Source organism: Cyanistes caeruleus, chromosome 7 (assembly GCF_971803275.1).
Source record: "Cyanistes caeruleus chromosome 7, bCyaCae1.hap1.1, whole genome shotgun sequence".
Taxonomy (NCBI): domain Eukaryota; kingdom Metazoa; phylum Chordata; class Aves; order Passeriformes; family Paridae; genus Cyanistes; species Cyanistes caeruleus.
In genome coordinates, this window is record NC_141707.1 from 13,620,906 (window position 1) to 13,646,101 (window position 25,196).

Here is a 25,196-nt window from a genome sequence, read left to right on the forward strand (position 1 = left end):
GGGAGATGTATTTATCAGCCAGCTATGAGGTAACAGTGTCTTTTTTCTGTTTTCTTCCCAGATAGAGTCAACACCCGACACAGTAAACTTTGAAACCTAAGCTAACTCTGTTTGCCATTAGCCCAGCAGTTTGTGCCCTCTGCACACCAAGCTCACAGGTGTCTCAGTCCTGCCTTTGGAGATAAGCTTCCTACCTACTTTTAAATTATTTTGCTGCAAAGAACCCTTGCTGGGGTGGGTTCTTTACTCATTATTTTGAGAGTTAACTATAAATCTTGAATACAAAACTGAAGTTTTTTAAAATCCACACTCGTATGGTTTGTACAGTACAGAACATCAGGGACTCGGTTGTACAGAGACAGGTTAGCGAGGACTAACCTTGCGTGCGCGCATGCACAGCCAGGGGACGGCGGGGGGGATGCTGATGAAACAGGATGAAATGTGAAGGATGGATTTCCTCAACAACCCTCAATCAACTCAGGCCCTCAATCCCCGTGCGAGGCTTCCCCTCACAAACCGGGTCACTCGCTGCGACACCGGCCCCGCCGCGCAACAGGGAGCGGCCGCCCCAGGACTCGCCACTCCCGTCTCTGCGTGTGGGGAGTGGCAGCGCTGTCCCTCAGGAACACAAAGCTCTGCTACGCTAGAGGGACCCGCAAGTGACCACAGGGCACTGCCCCGCAGGGAAGAGCCCGTGGCCTCCAGCGCCGCTCGGAGAACGGCTCGTCGGCGCTGCCCTGCGGCCGGGCTGAGGCAGGCGGGAAGGGGCAGGAAATGGGAAGGAAATTGGAGCGGGACAAGGAATGGGAGAGGGGACGGGGAGGCCTCGCCCCCTCCTTCCCTCACGGTCGCCCCCGCGCGCCGCCTCCCGACTTCTCTCGCGATAAGCTGTTCCCGTCCCCGCCTCGCGCGCCGGCTGTTCTGGGCGCTGCGCCCCTCCCTCCGCAGGCCGGCTTCCGCCCCGCCCCGCGGCTGTTCCCGCCCCGCCCCGCCCCGCCCCGCGCGGCCCCGCGGCACATCCGGGCGCCGCGGTCGCTATGGTCATGGCGGAGGGCACGGCCGTGCTCCGGCGGAACCGCCCGGGCACCAAGGCCCAGGTGAGTCGCCGCCGTCGCCGCCAGCGCCGCCGCTCCCACCGCGGCCTCCGGGCGGGCGGGTACGGGCAGCGCCGCCGCCGGGGCCCAACGGCCAGCGGGGCGGCGCCGAGGGCCGCGCCGGGCCTACCGGGGCTGGGGCGGGCGGCGGCGGCGGCCCCGCTGCGGGGATCGCTTTGTTTCCGCGGCCGGGCGCGGGGCAGCGGCCGAGACCCGGTGGCCGCGGGAGAGCAGGCCGGGGACGGCGGCGGCTCCTTCCCCGCGGGATCGGCGGAAAGGCCGCTGCGGCAGCGGCCCCGCGGCGGGGGGAGCGCCGAGCGCCGCCGGGGCTTCCCGGCTGCGGGTTGGGAGCGGCGCTCGCGTCGGAGCCGCTTGGCCGAGGGAGGGGCCGCGTCCCGCAGCGCGGGGCCTCGGCCGGGCCGGAGAACACCTGTGACAGCCGGGCGTGAGCGCTGCGCAGGTTGGTGCAGGCAGGGCGGCTCCCCGGTACTGTCAGGCGTTGCTGCTGCTGTGGAAACCCCGATAGCGCGCTCCGGGAGCGAGCTCATGGCCCCGCACATGGCTCCGGGTGGGAGCTCGGCACCGTCCGGGCGGCCGCACCTGCCTGCCCATCCGAGAGGGAAATCATCTTTCCCTTACGTAACTACAAGCCAGAAAATGCTGCTGTCACATCGCTTCTCTTAATCAAAATTGAATTAATTTGTTTCTGGAGTTCCACGGTCAGCTGGAAAAGGCGTGCTTCAATGACGGAAATGGCATTTTTTTAGATTATTTCAGAGAGGTGATCTGTCAGACCTTTATGTGAGACTTTCCCCTCTGCTTTTGTGAGGAGAACTCAGGGTGGGAAAGGAGCAGTGTATGACACGTGTCTCCTCCTGTTCTTTGTCATAGCATAGTGGTAAAATTATTACACAATCCTGTAAATCAGGTCATTCTATGCATGTTTAATATGTGAAGGAGATGGAATGTTGTGTGCCTTTGATAAATATGGAGTATTCTGAAAAACAGCTGGACATAGACCTGGGTTTGGTCAAATATTATGAAGTCCACGTAGATTTAAGAGTTTTGTTTATAATTGTGGTAATTTCTCGCCATAGAGATGTTTTTCTGTTGTGTGTGGCTATATTTAATGTTTTATTTTGGATGGCACCGGTATAGCTATTCAGTTTGCAAATACAATTGGGTAATAATATTTCAACAGTGGATATGCACTTGAGGTATATTTTCCAGAGCTGACTTACTCTCTCAGGAATAGATTGCTGAGCACTGCAGTTGGGACATTTTCATTGAATCACTGCACCTACTGGGATCAGCAAGCCGATGTGCAGCATCTTTGCATGATATGAGGGAGTAGCACCAAATTTTAGATGTGAAAAATGCATAGTAAGAAAATGCCTATGGTTGTGATGATCGTGAGTGCAGCACATGTGGATTGCTGCAGAACACAGGTGCAGCTGGTTCTGAGGTGAAACTTCAGGAAGGCTTTATCATTAACAAGGTTGGTAAGCATCCAGATGAATTAATTAAGGCATAATGACCTTACCAGGGGTAAGGTGGGAATGTGGTACCAGGTTGGGCCAGCACGGTGTTGCGTGATCTCAAGTCAGAGGTGTTTTTCTTGCTGTGTCACCATTGGGAGTATTAGTTTCATAACCAGTGTATGCTGCTGCTCTCTACAGACCTCTTCTTCCCCACTGCTACCTGGTCTAACACCTGCAGTGGGTGCTGTGTGCTGTATTTAATGTAAAAAATGCAGGCTCTGGGTGTTACAGCAGGGTGTGTTCGTGTGCCGAGTCATGCAGAGCTTTTCAAGGTATGCTGCTATTGCAGTGCTGGGAGTGTAAACCCCATCTCACCCTCTTCCTGCCAGGACTCAGTGCTGCTTCTGTTCAGATGCAGCTTCCTGGAATTGTATCAACTCCATCTATTTTCCTGCATGCTCAGGCTTATTGTAGGCTGTGCGCCTTTCTTCCTCCCCCTTTGGTTTTGTTACATTGCATTAAAGTTTCTTTTTTTCAAAACAGGATTTCTACAACTGGCCTGATGAATCCTTTGAAGAAATGGATAGTACATTAGCTGTCCAGCAGGTATTCTTGCTTACATGAAATGTTGTTAATGAGTGCAGTTTCCCAGGTTTTGTGTTCTGGTATATAAAATGGAACAGGGCTTGATATTTATCTGCTTAGGGTGTTGCTGTGCAGCAGTGAATTTCCTAAGCACCTATGTATATGAACAAATTAATAGTTACTTTTGTTTGTAGAAATAACATCAGTTCCCATATCTGGTTTAAACAAATCAGATTTAAGAAAGTGGTGGGGGTTTCTCATTCTTTTACCTGTTGTAATTGAAGAAAGGCATTTTTCAGATCTGGCATTTTTAATACCAATTTCCTTACCATGCCCATCTACTTTTGAACTTTTTAGTCTGTCAATCATTTAAGTAAAAATGAAACCCCTCCAAGATGCAATGTTCTAAGTATACTGTCTTACTGTAATTACAACAAGATTTAGTTTTATTTCTACTCACCCCCCAGTATATTCAACAAAACATAAGGGCAGATTGTTCCAACATTGATAAGATCCTTGAACCACCTGAAGGCCAGGATGAAGGTGTATGGAAGTATGAACATTTAAGGTAAAAATCAACCTTTTGTCAACATTCTGTCTTGATTCTAAGTTTTGTTCATTGATGCTGGTAGTGAATCTACCTTAATGTGACAAATCAAAACTAACTTAAGTGAAACTTGATTTTTCCACTGTTAAATATTGGTTTTATTTTTTAATTCCATGTTATTTCTGAAGATTTATAAAGTGCTCTGATCTTAATGTTTTTTTAAAGAAAATATTTGTACCTCACTTCTTGAATATGAAGATACAGTCATGAATTTCCTTAACACTTTCTCATAGTATTGCCAGCTCTTCATCTCCACTAAAGAGTAATGTGATTTATGGATGATTTCTGGATGTTCCCAGTGCTTTTTCTGAAACTTGCAAGCAAATAGGCAGGGACAGCAAGAGTACCTGAGTATTACAGTAATTTTTCTGCTTGTATGGAAACAAACCTTTTTGTCCATTTTATTTCTTTTTTCTTTTTTAATTTTAGTATAATATATACATTCAGCCTTGGAAGGTTGTGCCTTAAAGTATTTTTCATTTGTAGTGTTGTTATTAGTACATATGTAGTAATCCCTTTGTCCTGATTTTTATTTTTTATTTTTCTTATAAACATCTCTTCTCACTTTATTGAGTACAGTCTGGAATAAGAACAGTTCTAAGCTCCTCCTACCTTCAGACACCTTGGGTTTTTGCCTCACATTTTCTTTCCTCTGGTCTGCAATAATTCCAATAGACAACAGGGAATCCTCAAGAAAGGAAAAAGTATCTACGTACAGTTGCAAAGTCATATTTTAAGAATTCCTCCTGTCCTTTCACATACCTCCCAAGAAATTTTAGATTCGTAAAAGTGACTTATCACTATGACTTGTGAGTTTTGGAAAATTTATTTAGATTTTCTTGTAGGATGGAGGGCTGAATTCTGTAAAGTTCAAGAATACACTGTCAGATACACTCCAGTGAAAGCAGTATTCCAGAGGTCTCACTCTGTTAATGAGCTGAGGTGGGACTTTGATTTGAAGTACATCTTAGAAGGATGGAACAATCCAGCAATATGAGCTTAACAGACTTTAAAATGAATTTTCTTGACTTCTTTTAATTTTTTTTAATCTTTATTTATGAAATAGTGCTATCTTTCATAACAAAGTTGGTATCTTAAAACACTTCCACTAAATGATATATTAAACTCAGCCTCTGCTGCCACTGAAGAATTAAAATATAAATTGTTTAGCTGAGTAAAGAAAAATCTGGTATGAAGATCAGAATGTCTAACCTGCTTTTTATGAGATACTTGCAGTGGGGAAGCAAATAGCTGATTTTGATGCTGCTGTGTTCAATTTCTTTTAGACAATTCTGCCTTGAGCTCAATGGACTAGCTGTCAAGCTTCAGGTAATTATTCTCTTGAGACTTATACAGGGAGGAGACTTTTGTGTAGATTGCAGAGTATTCTTATAAATATATATACACAGGGCTAAGCAGTGGTTGGAGGTTTTGTAAGATTTTAAAGGCTTATGGCAAATAAATCTTTTGGGGGATGGACAGTGCAAGGAATTTGAAATGATCTGCTCCTTTTGCTGCTGTGTTTTTTTCTTAACTAAACAATTGCTTTAACAGAGTGAATGTCACCCTGACACATGTACTCAGATGACAGCAACTGAACAGTGGATTTTTCTTTGTGCAGCTCATAAAACTCCCAAAGAGGTATGAATGTATTTTGGAAAACTGACTCCAGTGTTGCAGGAATTTTTTTTCACAGTTCATATGTTCATGGGGAGCCTGTTAGAGGTGGCTTCTTAGTCAAACTGAGAGCGTATGTGGGTTAAGAATATCACTTGAGCTACTCTTCTTTGCTGCTCTGTAGTGTTTTACAGATGGAACAGGATGAGGTAACAGGAACTGCTTTTTTACCTTAGGTATTAGCAGCTTTGCAGTATTTTCTCTCTGGGTTGGTGTTGAGCCTGCCTGAAACTCAGTGGAGAAAAGCTCTTTGTTTAACTGATAGAAGAGTCCATGCTGAGAATAGGCTGTCATCGTCAAATGTTTGCCTTGGTCCACAGTGTAAGCCTGACACTCCAAATGTGACTGCATGTGCTCATTCTTAGGGCAGTTAATCCAAAAAGGTGGTAGAGTCATAAAAATGCTTCTAGTCAAGTGTGTTTATCAGCATGCCATTAGCCCGTCTTCCTCCTTGTCCAGCTAGTTTAAACTTCGTTCAGCTACTCTGTTGAACCACTTGATACTTTTTTTTTTTGCTTTCAGAAAGTCTTTGTCGCTTTTGGTTATGATGGTATTGCAGTTTGTCATATTAATCTTTGTATTTCACCTTCCAGAATAAGGTATTGGGGTTTTTTAACCTTACCTTTTCTGTCCTGTAAGATTTTTTTTCTTGTTTTGTTCTGCCTTTACTTTCCTGAGATATTTTGATTTAGCCAACTTCCCACTCCCTCCTTTAACCCCTATCCCTACTCAGCATCTTGGCATGTTTGGTAGTGTTGTCCTCAGCTAGACTGGAGAACTTCAGGCTTCTTTTTATCTTTGAGCATGTGGCATTCATCTCTTGTTTTCTGTGGCAGTAGCTACCAACTCATGGTCAGATAGGGGTGATGGAAGCCTGAACTGCTGAGAGAAATGTACAACTGACAAGTCTTTTTCCTGAAATTGGTGGATGGACAATGGACAGACATTCCTTCTCTCAGTCTGCCTCAGTTCACCTTTACTTTCTTCCTTTAGATGTATTTGATTGCAGAGCCAGGGATGGCTTGTTACACACTTAGTTACATGTATGAGTTTAGTTTTCTTTGCCAGAGTAAAAAACACTGATAGATTAAGGTGCAGGTTTGGTTTCAGAGCCTGTAAAAGAGCAAGTCTGGCAACTTGACTGTGTGGGAAACAAATGAACTGTGAGGTAACAATCATCTTTGCTTTTAGTGTACTCCTAGCATGTATTTTTGTTGAGCTTTGCTCAAGGAGAGGCATAAATTTCACTATTCATGTGCATAATGGCATTGCCATAGTAACTTTTTTTCTTGAAATAATTTACATAGGTTGTGAAGTGGAGAAAAGAAATTACTCATTTAAGGAGGAAATGTAGTTAGACCTTTAGACAAGCTACATGAAACTTCTGGGAATAAAAATGATGAGTGAAGTTGCAAGCATCAGGAAATACAATAAAATGTTTGATTTTAAATAAGTTCTGACAATGTGATGCATGTGCTCACTCACTGTCTGTTTCTGTAGTGTCCTGCTATAGACTACACCAGGCACACACTTGATGGAGCTGCATGTCTTCTGAATAGCAATAAATATTTCCCCAGCAGGTAAAAATATTTTCTCTTGGGAAGAGGGAGGAGGTTGGAGCTTAAGACAGTGACAAAGCCCAGGGAGAGGTGTAATGCATTTTTCATGGACTACTATTCATACTATCAAAGATCTCTTGGGAGGCCTATTGCCACTTGAAAGCCAAGGAAGAATTCTGGCTTATTCAAATAGTTTGCCATTTATTTGAGCTAAGGGATGCTTTTTAGGTAAAAACTGGATAAGCAATATCTGTTAGTGGTACAGGGTCTCCATTCAGTGCCCACTGAAACAGGAGGAATGCCTTTGGACAGATGCTGTACCTTAAAGGCCTTCAACAGACAGCACAAAGATCCTGCAGAAGCCAACACCAACCTACTGTGGGACATGGCAATCACAGAAGACAAGAGACAGGCTACTGAATGGGCAGGTCACATCAGAGAAAACTCCCTGCAGAAGTCAAAATTGTGCTTATCTATGAATTCAGTATAAACAAGGAGGTGCAACTGGAAGTTTTTTTCTTTGCCCATAAACCCTAGAAACCAGAAATCCAGCCATTACCAGAATAATTAATTATGATTACTACAGGCAGAACTTTTTTTTGTAGTTAGAGTACAATTTGTAAATATGGAGCTTGCATCAAGTCTAAATTTCATATGCAATTACACAGAATAGTTTTAGAAATCAAAATTTATGTCAACACATCGCAGTAGTCATTTCATTAGAGCAGTTGTGTAACCTTTCTCCTGCTGCTTACAGGGTTAGCATAAAGGAATCCTCTGTAGCCAAATTAGGATCAGTGTGCCGAAGGATTTACAGAATATTTTCACACGCTTATTTTCATCACCGGCAGATATTTGATGAATATGAAGTAAGTAGTTTGAAATTACATGTTGAAAGCAGGGCGTTTACTGAAGTTACAACTGTGATGGAGTTGTATAAAATGTTTTAGTCCTATTAGAAGATAAAGAACTGAAAAGCTTTTATACTTACATATACACATGAAAATTCATTTATGTGATGAGTGTACTCAGTTATGGTTTCCCTTAATTTAGATAAAAATCCAGAATTTGATTTTATTTTACAGACAGCTAAAATTCATCTTTTATTTAAGAATCCTGAATGTATTCAAGCTCTGAGTGCAGTTAGTATTGCTTACATCTGTGTATTTCTTGTTGGCATGTTGAACAACAGTTAAGTAATTATAATTGTGTAACTGTAAAGGATCAGAGTAATTAAGGGCAACTTGTGCATCACCAGTAACCTTTTTTTTTTTAGATGGGAAAGTAGAAATTAATTGATAGAAAGGAGATAAGAGGTACAGCTAAATATAAAAAGAAACCTCTGCCAAATCCCACTTAAGGTTTCTGGAACACCTATCAAGTGACTGTACCCTGTTGTGTTGGAAATAGACAAGAAGATATTTATATATTTAAAACTATGGTTCTGAAATTCCTCCTATACACACTAAGTGCTGTTAAATTGAGCTGTGACTGAAGCCTCAATTTCAGTAGGTTTCTTAGTATTTGGAGTAACTATAAGCAACCAGTAAAGACACAAAAGAAGCAGTATAAATTTACTATTTAAGCATGACTAGACCTGTAAATCTAACGAGACAATTAGGTAGAAGCAGGCTTTCTGTTAAGCATGTTCCTCACAATGGTTTAAAATAATCCTTCTGTGCATATTGTTTTTTCCCCTTCTTTTCACCTCCAGAATGAAACTTTCTTGTGTCACCGGTTCACTAAGTTTGTGATGAAGTATAACCTGATGTCCAAGGATAACCTGATTGTACCAATTTTGGAAGAAGAAGTGCAAAATTCAGTGTCAGGGGAAAGTGAGGCATAATGGGAAGAGCAGTACAGAATCCTGTACTGAATATAAACAAAACATTAATTATGTACTGTATATATCACTTTAGACACTTCAATCACGTATCCTCATAGCTTTGTTTAGTATACTTTTTGTATGCTGTGTGCATTGCCTTTTAATATGGGAAATACTTCTAAGTTATTCATAAGCTGTATATTCATCAATGTGGCACTCATGGTTTTTAAATAAAACTAGTAGTATCTGTTTATAATGCCTGTTAATAAAAGAATTTACAGTTCTCTAAAAATGCTGCTAAACAATCATTGAATCACAATCCCGAGATGTGTCTGACTGGGTGGGCAAAAAGTGAGATTACAATTTCACAGCAAGCCATTTTGTAATGCAGTAGCTATATTAAGTCTTAGTTCAAAAATTATTACCTTAAATATATAAACCTGCAGGAAGCTTCTTGCAATGTAGCTTATTCCTAATTTACCTTTTATTTTTTTAAAATGGCTTTTGAAGATTTACTTCTGGATGTGCATATTGCTGTATGTGTATATCCAAATACTAACAGGATCTATAGTATTAACCAAAAGGATAATTTCACTATGGTATTGAACATATATATTCTTGATATATATCTAACACACTTTCTGGACTTTCTTTGTCAGCAGTAGAGGTTTGTGTACAGCAGGGGACAGGTGCTGTCCTGTTAAGGCAGACTTCTGCTGTTCTCCAGCCCACAACCTCTCTAAAGAATACTTGTGCATATTTATGGCAACTGCTTACAGATTATACCTCAGCTGTTCATATTACACTACATAACACACTGGCACAGTCTCTGCTTGTATTCCTAGTCAAAACATGCTAAGTACCTGAAATATCAGAGCCGATTCTTTGCAAGAGTTAATTATGTTTTCAACATAGATTTGTTTCTCTTCATTACCTTAACCACATTGACAGGAAGATTTGGATTCATGCTTCTGGTTCCCTATCAGGTGTCTATTACAAGTCGTGTTTGCAGATTTGCAATAACTGACAATTTCCATGAGTGCTGCTTAATTGTGTTTTGTCTAGAAGGATAGAATTAAATGTTTTAGAGATGCATATAAGAGAAATACCGCTAAGTGTACATGAATGCAGGGTCTAAAAGCAGTAGCAGTGTTCTGGAGTGAATTTTGCTTTGCTGTTTATGGAGTTAGCTTGTTTCTCTGAGGTTGACAGGAGCCCTCTATTTCTTTCACCAGGTCAGAATGGGCTAGCTCAGCTAGTTTCAGTAATTTACACTTTATTTTCTACATTATATTTACATGGAAAGAAGGGAGTCCACATATTTTTACTAAGTGTTTTTTCATAATATACTAAACATGCCTTAAATTCTATTTTTCTTCATATGAATCAAGCACACCTCAAGCAACTGTTACCACCTGGATGTAAAGGGAATATAAACAATGAGAAAATTGAGAGACTGAGCTTAAGTACTGCAACAGCTGTGCTCTTCAGCAGCTTCTTGTCTCATGTTTATCATTGTATTTAACTGTCAGCAGGGTAATTGCATGAGATGTTGTCAGAGTGAAGTAGCTTTAGTTACTGTCTATACACTTAGCTGTAACTTGCCTTGTATAGACCAGGTTACCTGATTTTGATAGATACCTTGGAGTTTGTACTGCAGGTAGGATATTTTCTGGAGATAGTAAAATGTATTTAGCTCATTGCTGTCTGCTCTAGGACCATCCATGGTGTGGCTCCTTTGTACAGTCACTCTGCACATGTATATTGGCCGTGGTGACTGGGACAGGCAAAAACATGGGACTGGTGTTGCTAATTATGTTTCCTCTACAAAATTGAAGAAAATTATGTGGTGCTCAGGACTGCATTAAAATTTTAAACCTCTTCCTCTTATGCTTTAAGAGTTTAACTTCAAAACAAAACTCTGGAAGTTTGAATCCTGTTTATTCTCATTCAGATTTGCACTGTAAAGTTGACTTGCTATACTAAGCTGATTTTATATAAGGCCTAAGTGAGACACTGCTTGTATTTTCCCTTGCTATTGTTTACATGAGTACTGTGTACACACATGTGCCTGGATGGTACCATAAAACTTCAGTTAGACTAAGCAAACCATTGATTTGTCTAATAAATATTAAGAGGTTTAATTTAGACTTTACATCTTAGGGAAACTGAGACTGTCTTTGAATTATATTGTAAAAAAAGGATAAAATTAAACTGTTTCTTTATCCATACCACTATATTTTGACAAGTTATTCTCTTTTTTCATGTTGTCTGAGAACACAACAACTGTTCCCAACAGACCCTTGGGTGCTCCCCCATCTCTGCTACAAGATGTGCTCAAGTCGTCTTTCTTTTTTCCGAAGCAGAGAAATAAAACACTCATTAGGAACTTACAAGTCAGACCTTAAATTTATACACCCCTCAAATCAGAACATGCTGATTCCACAGTTAAAATATGGGAGGTCTGGAAGAGGTCCTCTAGATACAGAATAAGCACATTTATGACTGCATTTCACACACACAAAGGCTGTAAGAAAGACTCACTGTCAAATTACTTCCTTCGTCACTGGGGTTTTTCCTCACCCTTGGCTTAGCACATCTTCCGGCACACGAGCTACGGTATTAAGCCACAGGGAACTGCCAAGACAGCAATCTCCATTTTTTGCCTTCAAAATATGAATATACTAAGAACAGGGAAAATCTAATGAGCTTTTACTAGATGGCATTAGCTCTATCAGGCTTTGCTGTTCAGACAAGACTGCAAGAAGATAATTTTAGCTAGACACAAGGTATACATTGATCTAACCCAGTTAATGTCAAAGCAAGACAAACATCATAACCTGCTAACAGATTTGGTGAGTACTTCTAATGGTGAGAACCTTTCTATATGAACTATAGAAAAGATTTGAACCTACACAAAAAGAATTTTACAGACCAGAATCAAGTGAAGCAGCCATTTATTGCAGTTAGCCAGGTATGTAAATAAACTGTTCTGACAGTTATAAGCCAAGTACAAAATATTTAACTGTGGACAGTTTCTTCCTGTTTGTAAACATTAGAAAACTATTTCCTCTCCAAACAATTTAAGCATCAGAAAGTATAAACAGTCTTTTGCAGAAGTTCATGAACACTATTGGCTACCTTCTTTCTAATAGCTGCAGAGCATTTCTGTTGTCACAATTAGGAAAGGGGTTTCCCTACTACATTTCAAACACCCAGGCTCCTGGCTGAAGTCTTGTTATTGACTACAAAAAGTGTACTTACTATTTTTTTCAGAGAATTCTTCTGATTTACAAAGCTGCTTTACTTATTGGACAGTGCTGGTCACCACACCAGTAAAGGCAAACCTTAATGCTCTGGTTTCTGCCAGACAGATGATGAGGATCTGAAATCAAATCTATACCCAAAATGCATCCTCCCTTTTTCACTCATCCAAGATAGATAGAGTTGTCTTTCAGAAATTTTTTACTACAAGGAAAAAACCAGAAGATTTTCCAAAATTTGTTTCAGAAGCATTTTCATTTTTTTCAGCTTCAGCATCCAAGCCTTAGGAAGATGAGTGGTCAAGTGCATGAAGTCAGATAATTCTTGCATTGTCTTCACACAGGCTGAGCAACCAACTTGCCCTGACTGCCAAAAGCAAACAATTCAGATGAATAATTCTGCAGCACAGCCAACTTTGATACTATTGAGACAAATGACATTAAAAAACCCAGCTGTCCTTAACAATCCAGGAATTGCTGAGTAGGTTCAGAGGAAACAATTTAGCACAGTTACACTGCATTGAAAAGACAAAGAAATTCAGAGGTTTGCAGCATTGTCAACACCTGTGAGATTCATGAAGAAGGACTAAAGAACAGTTAAAACAGGGTTACTGAAAAAGAATGACTTTATTTCATTTTTTAAAAAGCCTTTCTTACTAAGTGATGATATTCTAGTGTACCTATGGATATGCAGGACATAATTTCCACCCTAGTTCCAAAACAGTCTCTCTTGTGTACATCCCAATAACTGTAAGGAGAATATTTCTTTTAAGAGAGATATTATTTTATTTGAATTATAGGCACTTTTCAGCAGTTCATATGGAAAGATCTCAGTTAAAAGTTATGTAATTTTTATCCAATTAATGCATTCTAGAAAGAGTAACTGGATTAAATTTACAACTTTATACTTTGTAACTTACTTAAATACTTACAGCTCAGGTTTTGTTAAGGATTCACTAATGTTAACTATCTTAAGCAAGGATCTTGCTTTGTAAAAGGTTATTTCTTTGATATCCTTTAAAACCTCTAACTTGAAATATTCAGAACTGGAATTTTGGACCAATTTTTGCCCATTTTACAGATTTGACTTGTATGGAACATGACCAGTGGTTAAAATTAAACATACACAAGTTTTGGAGAACTCAAAAAAACCCCCAAAACTTCTAGAAGTAGAGCAACATATTCCAGGTTATAAGAGCCCAGATGTTACTCCATTTTTAATATGCTAGAGTTAGCTGGCTTTCTGCCAGAGATCACTGTTACTTGTATTTTCATATTTCTTCCCCATCTGTGTCCCATGGAGGAGACCCCTGCTGCCTGTGACCATGACCAGTGCTCCCCAAGAAGTGCCACAAGAGGAAGCAGCACTTGGGGCAGGCTCTGCAGTGACAGCCAGCCCAGCACTCTCCCCGGCAGCAGAGATTGTGCTCCCCACAACACCCCCAGGCAGAGAATGGACACAAGGCTCATGCCCCACATCCCTGACCTCAGGATGCTGCTGGGAAAGCTGGGAGAAGAGCCTTTGCCAGAAGGGGTTTCTTACTGTACCTCCTATTGAAGGTCCTCCCATCACTTCCCACAGCATCCACTGTGAAAAAGAAAGTTGAAGCTAAATCTCCAGAGCTGTAGATCTTTTTGGAAGAAAAGCCCTCAACCTGCTACAGTTAAGAGTTGCTCTTCCAAATAAAAAATAAACAAGTCTATCAGTAAGAATTTCATAAGTAAATCAGGAAGCAGCTCCAAAGCATTATTATTTCAAGCTCCTCCTATGCTAATTATTTCAGTAGAAAGGCTTTTCCCCCTTCCACCTGCCCTGTAAAATTAAATGTTTTTCCTGCATTAATTAGTTTTACTTACTGAAATAAGTAGCTACTGCCCATGTTCCTTCTGCACAGCTCTGAGACTGCAGCAGAACCCCCACTATCCTGGCCATCTCCTGGGGTGCTTATTTGGAGTTAATTGTTGGTGTTCCCGTCACTGCATTAATCTGCCCACTGCATTTAGTGCCAGCATCTACCAGTGTGGATTAGGCAGAGTCCCATAGCAGCTGGAGGGATGCCATCCATGGGGAATGGGGTGTTGTAGGTAAATGATTAATGACATCTATGTTTGCAGCACAGCACACAAAGACAGGTACCAAAATCCCTGGGTGATGTGTGTGCTGCACTGCAAACATGTTATGAATGCATTTGGTCAGTTGTGTTCTGACTTATTTTGACTGAATTATTTTGCACTAGTTTAAATATGACGAGCATTTTTAATTTTTTTCTTTCTTTTAGAACTAAATTAAAAATGCACATTGTAGTTATAATCACATTTACCTTCTGTGGATGCATTTTTATTTGGCTTCTCTGTAGAACAGTTTCCAGACAGCAGCACAAAAGCAATTGCCATTTGCTTCTCTCCCCACAAAACCTTGCCAGCATTAACCTCCCTTAATGCAAGCAGCTCCTCCCCATAGCAAGGATGGAAGCACAGCAACTTGATTCATTCCTCTGAACATCAAGTCTGGTATTTAATGCAGCTCAATACACTTTATCCAGTGTGAGATACATTTAGCTGAGACATTTTTATATATATATCCATCTAATACTGTCTATGAAGTTTAGCCTACATCCTCCTCCTATGCATTAGCAGCATCACTGTGCACACTGCTCTCAATGCTTCCTAGGGGACTTCTCAAACTACTTGTTTGCAGACTGCAAGTTATCTTTCAGGGGATGAGCAGTTTTTAATTTCCACTCATAAGAATATTATGAGCACATCATTATAATACAAGCTATAAGCTCCTGGCTTACATGTACAGGGAACCCTGTGAAAACTGCATAGGTGAAGTTGTTTTCTAGGAGCAAGTTACCTACCTACAGCCTCCTGAGTTTTTCTGTCAATACCAAGTCTGAATGCAGCTTAAAATATTAACACTCTAGTGTAAGACTTGACATTTCTCTAGGCTTTTGAACTTACACAAGGTAAATAAAGTGAAAATTACATTAAAACTTAACAACAGCCAGACAGTTCATTTTTCCACACCAATATTTACAACATCCTTAAAAACCCCGAACAACAAAACAACCAAACAAACCCAGAAACATTCCTCCAGCTTGTGGAAAATTCTAAACATCCTCATTCCTTTCTCTCTCACATAATTCAAACTGTCACTGTTTTGCAGCTTTTGTTTCCTTGCTTGTCAAAAGCATTAACAAGTTAGCAGAGCACCCAAGTCATGTAATTATACTACTAAAGACAGACAGAAAACCAAATTATTTTGCAGTAGTATTATTACTACAGTAGGATTAACACAACATGGAAAATGACAAAAATACAAAAGGACTTTGGGAAGAGTCATAGGATTATACCAATGCATTTAAAGTAGTGTAATTTAATAAAAAAAAATCCATTTGTGTGATTTATGTACATGTCCATTTGATGCAGTTACTTACTTTTCACATACACGTGACCTGAGTGACTCCATCTTCCTGGTCAAATTGTCCATCATCCAGTTCCCTTAATACTCCATCACTGCTACTGAATCCTGGAAAGCCTCTATAAGGGGAGGATCCCTCCTTGATCCAACATTGTTTAGAAGGAGATAGGTGAAACTCATCAGGTGTTTGCCCAGTTTCTACAGGGCAAGAAGTAGCTGTGTCTGATCCAACACTTCTGCTGGACACTCTGCCTTTTTCTTCCCCAGTCACTTGTCTTAATGATTTCCTCTGAAAAACAAGAGGATGTTGAAATGTTAGCTTACTTAGGGGAAACACAATCCAGCCAAACACTTTGCAATGACTCATGGAGTAATTTAGTGTAGCTGCATTTTACACCGAGTGCAATTCTCGATAAATGTGCCATTATCTGAGGAGGCAATTACAATTCCCATGGTAAATCTATGCAGATAGAAGTCAGTGGCTGCTCTATATAGACATTTGAAATGGGATCTTCAGAGTCCTTGCACAGGAGGAGCTCAGTCTAAATGCAGTCTGACATTAGTATTGGGACTGCCTGGTGTCCCCCCTGTTGAAGTGATGGTTGCCAATGTCAAAAAGAAAAGTAAACAGATTGTGATTTCTGTAAACAATGGACCTATCAGACTATGCTAAGGGTTCTCTGGGGCACAACAATAAATAAAAGGTTTATCTCAGTTCAGCATCAGGAGCTACCTGAGTTACTGAGATCTGTGATGATGCACATCATCATGTGATGTCACCTCCAGAGACAATGTCAGTGCATTGAGCCACACAGAGGAGCAGGGTCAGCACAGCAGGAGTGCCCTGAGCCACCTCCCTGGAGGCCCTGCTCTCAGCACCAGCACACCTACACCAGGAGATGTTTGCCAGGGGACACAGCCCTGCCCACAGAAGGAGCCCATGTAGCTAAGAGGGAATCCAGCCTCACCACAGAGCTGCATTTCAGTGCATGAAAGACACAGTGCAGACACTTAAAAAAAAAAGTCCTCCACAAACTTTACTATGTTTTGGCAAGTTTGTGTCCCCCCTTCTGTACATTGCTAAGCTTTGTCTCAAATTCCTTTCAAACAGTAAAAACAATGGCCCAAGTGGCTAAAGGAAACATATTCAGGAGAGCTGTTACTGGGGACATTGGGAAATTACACAAGGGGAAACAACATTGCCTCAGGAGAAATAGAAGGAAATAAGTTTTGCCTGGATGCCACAGTAAGAGGACAGAAAAGTCTGGTTAAGGGAAATAAAGAAAAAGAGAGAAGAAAAAACCAATCCCCTCAAGCACTGCATGGTTCAATCTTGCAACTCATCCTCTGAACATTTTCTTAGAAAAGCAAATGGTATGTGACAAAGTCCACTGAGACTGTACAGCCCATGTAACCCAAGAAGCTTTTGTATTATCACATAAATCATAAGCCAGGCCATAACACACCACCCACCCCACAAATATACAGGAAGGCAGAGAGATGAGCTATGAGGATATAACATACTCCATCATCCTCAGAGACCTTGTGAGATTAAGAGACCAAGTAATGGAGGGTTCCCTTCAATTCTTACTGAAGCAAAACTTGCTTTAGAAATGGCAATGCTAAATTCAATAAAAACAATAAATAAAATTATTCTGAGTACAGAAAGCACCCTATATCCTGTGCAATTTTCCAGAATGGAAGTCACAGAGGTCCAACAGCTGGACATACCTAAGGAGCACATTTGCTTCCACAGCCAGACCCTGCTGCACTGTGGGGAACTGGAAAGTGATGTGACCAGGACTTGATAGCTAAGTGATGAGAAGGCCTGGATGAGGCTGCTTTCTTATTTCAGTAATGACAGAGCCCTGTTTGCAGCATTTTTCTTAAGGTATCTGAGTTGCAAACATGCTCAGTGTATACTTAAATAATACTAAATTGTGATGCAGTCTTTTTTCTAACTTAAACTTTAGGTACCTGAATTATTTCTGTGTTTCAAAAATACCCTAAACCATGAACGTGAATTTTTTTTAACACCAGTTTTCATGTAATATGAATATCCGTGAACAGATATACAGTACAAATGAAAAGGAAGATGCCATGACCAACAATATACAAAGAATTAAATGTTTTTATAAAAATGTTTGCAACAGTTTGATAAAGTTGTACAGCTGTGTCATCAGTGTCCATGGGATATTTTAAACTGAAGTTACAAAAAACAAAAAAACTCCACAAAAACAAACCCACCAAAATAAAAAACCTCAACGCCCCCCTCCAAACATTGAAGTTTCTAGTGCAAAAGAGAATGCTTTCAAATTTCAATAGCTTGTTTTACACCTAAAATCCAGGTACTTAATGTACCTAGAGCTAGCAAACATTTTGGTAAAAAAGCAGTAAAAGTATTTAAAAAAAAAATAAAAAAAATATGGGGAAAACCAACGTAATTGGCAAAACAGAAGGAAAATGGAACTCTGCTAAATGTTTCAGCTTCAGCCCCAGTTACCTATTTATCCCAAGCAAATTACCTCAGCATACTGAAATTTCCTGGTAGAGAAGCAAACATCCAGTGGTACTGAAAAAGCCCATTTTGTTCAGATTTCAAATAGAAATCCCAATGTAAATGGCTGTAAATCAGCTATTTCTTGTTTACTTTGAGTATACTTAATGCTTAAGTCAAATGTCTTCCATTCCAAGAAAATAAAACAACTACAAACCACATTTTATTTGTATAACCCAAGGCTGCTCATCACCCCACAACAGGGTGGAAGAATTTAAAAAGTGCTTCCTAGTTTTAATTTACGCCGTGTCTCAAAGATTCATCAGTTCCCCAGACTGAATGTTTTTACAGAACTGGTTTGTATTACATCTCTTCGCAGAATTCAACTTGTGACATACAGTTATGCTGCCTTTTAAGAGACATAGTTAGAAGTAACTTTATGCCTTACCAAGGGAAAAATATCAGAAGTTCCTGCCCTTATTATATCAGGAAAAGCATTATTTTATGACTGACATGATATTGCTTTATGTTTTTACAATGTTGCTATCAAAAATAGTGGTCCAAATCATACTTTCAGAAATGTATTGGGAAAAAAAGTAAAGGCTACACAGTAAGACATTTGAGAGAAGTCAGAAAGTTTTAAAGATAAAAGCTGGAGGTGCTTTTGATACAGAGGGAAAAATTTCCTCTGATTTAGAAGAGGATATGAATGGAAAGGGATTAAGACACTGGGAAAGCAGACTGCACAGAACACTGAAGAGCAAAAAACCAAAAGCTCCAATGAAGAAATTAATCATAGTGTACAGGAGCTATCTGGGAACTGAGACAGCGGCAGAGACAAAAACAATAAAACAGAACTTGAACTGTGCATGTTGAAGGCAAGTTCTTCCAGGCATGGAAGTACTAATTATCAGGGGACACAGTTAGAAGGAAGTTAGGCTGTAGATAAGCAGAAGCCTGGAGAAGAACAAAAAAAGGAAGAGAATATTTTAGAAACACTAAACAAAGGAAAACACAGATGATGGCAACACTCCGAACAGACAGTAGAAAACACAGAGAAAGATAAAATACAAATGCAAGAAATTTAGAGACTTACAGAAGTATTCATAAAAATAGAGAAAGAAGCAGCTAGGTATTACTGCCATATAATTACATGCCATGAATGAGTTTAGTTTGTTAAGTTCCTGCTCCTCTGCTAGACGTGAGTGAAAACATTTATTGTTTTTCTAGCTGCTTAGGATTATCACAGGAAAGACATGTTGAATAAAGACCAGACACTGAAAACCAGAAAGAACCAAAAATGGAAACCCATCACAGTATATGAAAAGACCAGGCAAAGAAAAGCCCACCAAGAGTTCACCCCTCTCTGGGCACAGCAGGATTTATTGCAGTACTGTGCAGGTGCAGTAACTGTTGTGACACTGGACTTTGAGCAGAATGTGTAGACTGTCGGTCACTTAATCCTCAAAGCACTTGATACAAACACTGCTGCAGTGGGAGCTCCACTCAAAACAGACAAGGACTTGTTGAGGTTCAGCTGCAGGAATTTCAAAGCTTCTATCTCTGTCACACATTTTCGTGCAACAACAGCCCTTCACCCTGGTAACCTGCAGATTACAGCAGAACATCTTAATACTCCTTTCTTCTAAAAATATGGAAGTAGATGTTTTGAAGGTCAAAATGGTTTTCTGTTTCACATACAAGAGATGCAGGATTTTGATAGGAACTTTTAAGACTTCCTAAAGACTTCCAAGGAAACACAGCATAGCCAACCTCATTCACCTGAGACACAGTAATTCCTTAGCACAAAACAGGTTTTCAGCATGCTTATGCTTTTCTCCATGGTTTAAAAAATAACAGCTGAGGAAAAAAATAATGTGATCCAGCTGCAAAAAACATCCACAAACTTGAAATTGTTAGAGGGGAAACCCTGTTCTGCCATTTTCTCCCCCTGCTAATTCTGAAGTCCAGTTTGTTTCTGTATCTTACTATTATGTGAAGTACTAAATATGTTACTCACCTCTGGTGTCTGGACAGCAGAACTCCACATAACAGGTCTCTGAAGAAAAATGACTTGCTTTGTGGCCAGATTTCCTTCACTAAAATTTAAAGAAAATAGTTTCCATGTTTTAAAGGCAATAATTGTCACTAACATATTCAAAGTCAACTTTAAGGGGTGGTGTAAGGCCATGAATGAGGACAGACTACAGAGTATTATCTAGTTTATTTATTCTCTAACAGTTCTATAATGATATTTTTAAAAAATAGATACATAGAACTGGGTTAAGGTGATGCACATGAAAATATGGACAGACCAGTAACTTGTATTACCATGACTGGAGTTATCTAACATGTGTGCACTTGAAAGTTTAAATATCAGAGCTCCCTCTTTTAATCCACATTTATGTCTAAGGCAAACCTTCACAAGTCTTTTTGTTAAACTTAATCTTCATTGTTAAATATGCAGCAACATATTACTACCTAATAATATCACAACAACCAGGCCCAAGATAGATCCATAGCTTCAGCAAATCTCTCAATACTTTGTGGTGTGAAACTTGGAAATTAACATTCTTTACTGCTAAATAAAAGCTGTCTAATAAAATGTCAGCTAACTGACATTTTAGGATAAATTTCCTGCCTTACCACCTATGGATAGAGGGCTTCAGCTCAGTTTTAGTAAGGTTTACATCAAGAATGAGATGAATAGCATCAGGTATTTTGTACAAGGGAGATACCAGCACAGGCAGGACAAGAGAATATTTTTGTAAGAAAAATAAAGAAGGGGAAAAAAAAGAGCAAATTCAGTTCTGGAACTTTTTACACATGCTAATATCCTTGTGGTAGACAAAACAAAGGTGTTAGGTTTTTTTCCAAAAGGGAATACTAGAAACACCAAAGAGATGGGAGTTAATTTGAAGTATTTATGTTTCTACCTATTCTATCAATCATAAAACTGTGTTATTATACATAACATTACAGAAAGAACTACTAAAACAATGTAAGCTTTGACATCAGTGGGGATATGTCACAAGGTTAAACACCACAGACATGAAGTTAAGGTAACTGATGCATGTTTCACAACAGAAAATTATTTTGTATTTAAAATCAGGGACTTGCTCCAAGAAAAACCAGGGATTAAAATGGTTCCTATGAGCTCATAAGAGCTAACAGCCTGCCCTAGTAAACTTCTGGAAGTAAGCTCTGAGAAAGTACACAAACCAGCATTATTCTCTGCATGGACAGCCACTCAGATCAATAGTTAGTGATGGATTTACGATCGTGTTTGGCCCCTCTCAACCTTTTAGTGTCGCTGTACTCAGGTCATGGCATATCTTTGCATGTCTTCCCTGGATGAGAACAGAGAACTAAAACTCCAGCTTGTGGGAAAAACAAAAATGCAGGAGAACAAATTCATTCATTTCCTTAAGCCTAACAAGGCTTCCTGTTCCAAGAGTCCCTAACTCACTATTTGCATTCATTGGGAGAAAGAGTGTTTAGATTTTATGTCATTACAAGGAAATCTGCAATCCTGCAACTTTATTCCACTTGGCTAGGTATTTCTCTGTGCCTCAGTTATGTCTCTTTTGATCAACTGAAAAATATCTCTTCCAAGTAACAAGGCTGAGCACAGTCCCTGGCATGGGGAAGAGCCTAAGGCTTATTTTGTAACAGTGTCTGCATTCCTACAGAGAAAAGGAAAAAACCCAAACATTAAGCTAGAGCTTGTACAAATTCTACTAGAACAGAAAAAGGACACGATGGTGAGTAGACAAGAAGTAAATTAACAAATTTCTAAGTATGACCTTATTAAAATGCTGCACACGACAAAGCTGCTATGAGCTTAATTCACAAAGAACTCAATGACAGTGGGATTTCCACAGAATTTAAATGAGAAGAAGTGCTTACAGCAAGGGAAGCTCCATAGTTTCCCTTCTCATTTCTACATTCCCTCTTTGCCTCATAAGTCAGGGCATTTGAAAACATAGATTAAGTAGTGAGCCAGGATAAATTAATAACCATGAAGTCAGCGTTTTTTGCACTGCATTGCCCACAGTCTGCCCTGCCCATTTTCAGGGCCTACAGTAATCAGTGAAGGGAAATAAAGGTCACTGCAGAGTAAGGCTGCTGAAGCCTTTTTCCTGTCTCTTCTTTTAAGAGTGATGAAGAGCAACAGAGACTCTTTTGTTGAAACACCAGCAATTTGTTTGTCTGCTTATGCTGTATGGGCAAAACCTGCATCCTCTTACATGTGTATATTTAAGTCCTCTAAAACAACCATGAAGCTACAAGCTCAGCAGTACTGCCAATGGCTCTGATTTTTACAGATCCATTTTTTAATACATGAATATTTGATATATAGAGCAATTAGAATAGATGTTCAACAAGATTTTCTGAAAATTAACAAAGGGAATAAGAAATTATTTTAATGTATTTGGTTTTGGTGGGGTTTTTTTTGTAGCTTTTGTTGTTGTTTTGTTTGCTTGTTTAATTTCTCAAAACTCTGCACTCCTTTGGAACTGGATAGCATCTAGACTTTCAGTTTTGAGACAGACATCAGCCACTAAGTGTCCTGGCTTAAAGGAGCCAGGACATTTTTCAATAAAAAATTTAATAAGCCTAAAAATAATTCTGATTTTCAACCACAAACATGTATGGATTTCTACAAACTCATGGTAATACCATACTAAAAACTGCAGTAGCACTAATTTACAAGCAAAGTATTTTTTAAACACTCACAAATTATCTGAGATGAAAGTTTTGCAATAAATTAGGAGAAAAGACAACAGAATAGAGGAGAATACAGTACTAGTAAAAATGGGGATAATAGATAAAATTTTATTTAAATACTATGCAAAAATTCTATTCTAAAAATGAACATGAAAACATAATTTTGTCAGATCATCTCAAACTGTCGCTTATTTTGGTTTTTTCAGTGTTTCTGAAGCCTCTTAATATTCAGGCTGGGTTTTGAGGTCAGAGTTTCAAGTCTGGGGAAAAAAACAGCTGTTGAGCAGCATAAAGTGTCCCTCTTTATTAAGACTTTTGCATTCCTAGGATAACCCTCCACCACCACAGTAATGGCATTTTTCATGGCAGACACACAGTAACCATCCAGGAATTTCTTCTCTTTAAATACCAACATCAATGCCTAAAAATAGTACTTATCAATCACTACTCAGCCTATCACAACAGGAAGACATTCATTTTCTGATTCTCATGAATTCTCAATCCCTAATTAGGAATTCTTGTCCATAAGTTGCTTTTTTTCCTTTTGTAAAGCAAACTGAATTGTTGTATATGAGATATACTACAGGCACACAAAACATGATTCATCCTATTTCTTGCAAGAGTAGCTCACAAGCTACAATGGGATAACAAGCATTAGACAATTCATACAGACTTCTACTCAAGCATTTGGGCCAGAAAACAAATGTTTTTTATTAGGCTGAGTTACTCTAGTGTTGACACAAAATGAATCCAGTTTCAGATTTGGCCAGTATAAAGCCCCTTTAGCATGAGCACTACTGTTAATGCTCTGCTTGTTTCACATCTGGGACACAGCACTGTTTGAGGCCTAAATATCTTCCTGGTATATCCTCACTGATTCAAGGAAGCAGCTTCAGCTTAATCTCTTCATGCTTCCTACAGCACTGCATCCTATTTTATTTTTTCTTACAGCACTTTTCCTCTTTTAGTTGGCCCTGCCTTTGCTTTGTGAACTCTGAGGTACAAACCAGCACCATTTGATGTGCTGCAAGCCCAGGCTGACACCCCCAGCATGTCACTCAGCAGCTGCTCAGTACATTCCTGACCCTGCTGTCCAAACCCTGTGGGGATGGGTTCAGTTACATGGCTTGTGGGACACAAAAGGTTCCAAGTCAAATATTCCCTCATCCTATGACTCAGAACACATATGACTACTAAAATCTTCCCCCATTCTTCACTGGCATTCTTCAAAGATTGTACCCAGATTCGAAGACTAACTCTCAAGCGCTAAGATTTGGCCAAAATTTCAGCTGTTTATGAGAACCAGGCCCAGTAGTTCATATACCCTAAAAGTCACCATGTTCAAAGCTAATACACTTAGACTACAAAATTATTGAAGAAATTAAAGGATAACCATTCGATTTATATTCTGGAAAGTGCTTCTTCCTCCAGAAGAAACCAGAACTGAGACCCTCAGAAAAAGATAAGCAACAGAACATGCCATATTTTATCACAACTTCTTTTAGCTTTGCATTTAACCAATTGGTTAAAATCAACTATTAGAAAAAACACTGCCAAAAAACCCAACACCTATTTCCTGATCACAAAAGCCTCCTTCTCACACATGGTGAGTTGATTTAATTATGTCAAATTACTTGACCAGAACTTCACTTTCTTGCAGCTGTTTTCTAAGAATCTTTCATTCACATCTTTTTCATGCTATCTTAATTTAACACAGTGAGGTCTGGGATCCAAAGATTATTTGACTTATCCACTCTTTCCACAGTTGTTAATGAGTCCTAAGCCCTGCCTCAGTACATTTGTTTATTTTTTAAGCTTGGCAATCTTAATCTAACGGGTGGAGAACTTTTAAAAAAAAAAAAAAATTATGAGAAAAGAGGGGCATTAAGAATGCTTGGTCTAGTGCTTCATTTGCCACTTTTTAGCTGTGATGAAAGTCACAGTACCCTTTTTTGGGGGGGAGGGGAGTGTTTATTTAAAAAAAAAAGAAAAAAAAAAAGAAAAAAAAGGAAAAGAAAGCCTGGAACATTATGAGGAATCCAGGCCTTCAATTTAGCTCTTCTTATGTAGAAAAGAGTCCCATTACTGCTCTAACTAAACATTACAGCTAGAGAACTGAAGTCTAGGAATCTGGTACTATATTTCAGGTGAACCATAGATTATTGTGTAATTATTTTCTAATACATGTGAACCATGTATTAGAAAAGAGGAAACAGACCAATAACTTGCTGGATTAGCACACTCTCCGCCCTAATTTGCAACAAATACTCCATGACTGCCTTATGACAACATATCATAGTCTAAGTCAGTCATTCACCAAGGTCCTAAACTAGTGAAACATTTCAAGACTTGTTTCCAGTTGAAGCATGAGTAACCCCATTGCTGTGGACTGGGTATGTGATAAAAAGTTTCCTAAATAAAATCTTTCCTGTTTAGATTTACACAATGTATTT

The 25,196-nt window shown here is 39.6% G+C and overlaps 2 protein-coding genes across 6 annotated transcripts in view; one reads left to right on the forward strand and one right to left on the reverse strand.

Moving 5' to 3' along the window:
* Window positions 1-387: 387 nt before the first annotated feature.
* On the forward strand, window positions 388-11,065 carry MOB4 (MOB family member 4, phocein). Of its 3 annotated transcripts, none has more exons than XM_086897285.1 (8): window positions 388-1,097; window positions 3,119-3,181; window positions 3,628-3,728; window positions 5,054-5,096; window positions 5,322-5,408; window positions 6,945-7,024; window positions 7,761-7,872; window positions 8,718-11,065. In XM_086897285.1, exons 1-8 carry the CDS (start codon window positions 1,038-1,040, stop codon window positions 8,847-8,849), a joined length of 678 nt encoding a protein of 225 aa, XP_086753411.1. In that variant the 5' UTR covers window positions 388-1,037; the 3' UTR covers window positions 8,850-11,065. The 3 variants fall into 3 exon arrangements, with proteins under 3 accessions (XP_086753411.1, XP_086753412.1, XP_086753410.1); XM_086897286.1 differs by lacking the exon at window positions 388-1,097 and adding an exon at window positions 1,454-1,554; XM_086897284.1 differs by lacking the exon at window positions 388-1,097 and adding an exon at window positions 2,630-2,907.
* A 703-nt stretch (window positions 11,066-11,768) lies between these two features.
* Window positions 11,769-25,196, reverse strand: part of RFTN2 (raftlin family member 2) — a 30,643-nt gene continuing 17,215 nt past the window's right edge. For all 3 annotated transcript variants that reach the window (XM_023930775.2, XM_086897208.1, XM_086897209.1), the window contains 2 exons: window positions 20,033-20,111; window positions 11,769-15,804 (listed from right to left, as the gene is read on the reverse strand). In XM_023930775.2, the coding sequence (XP_023786543.2) occupies window positions 15,535-15,804; window positions 20,033-20,111 (349 nt within the window). In that variant the 3' untranslated portion in view covers window positions 11,769-15,534. The remainder of the gene's footprint in view (window positions 15,805-20,032; window positions 20,112-25,196) is intronic.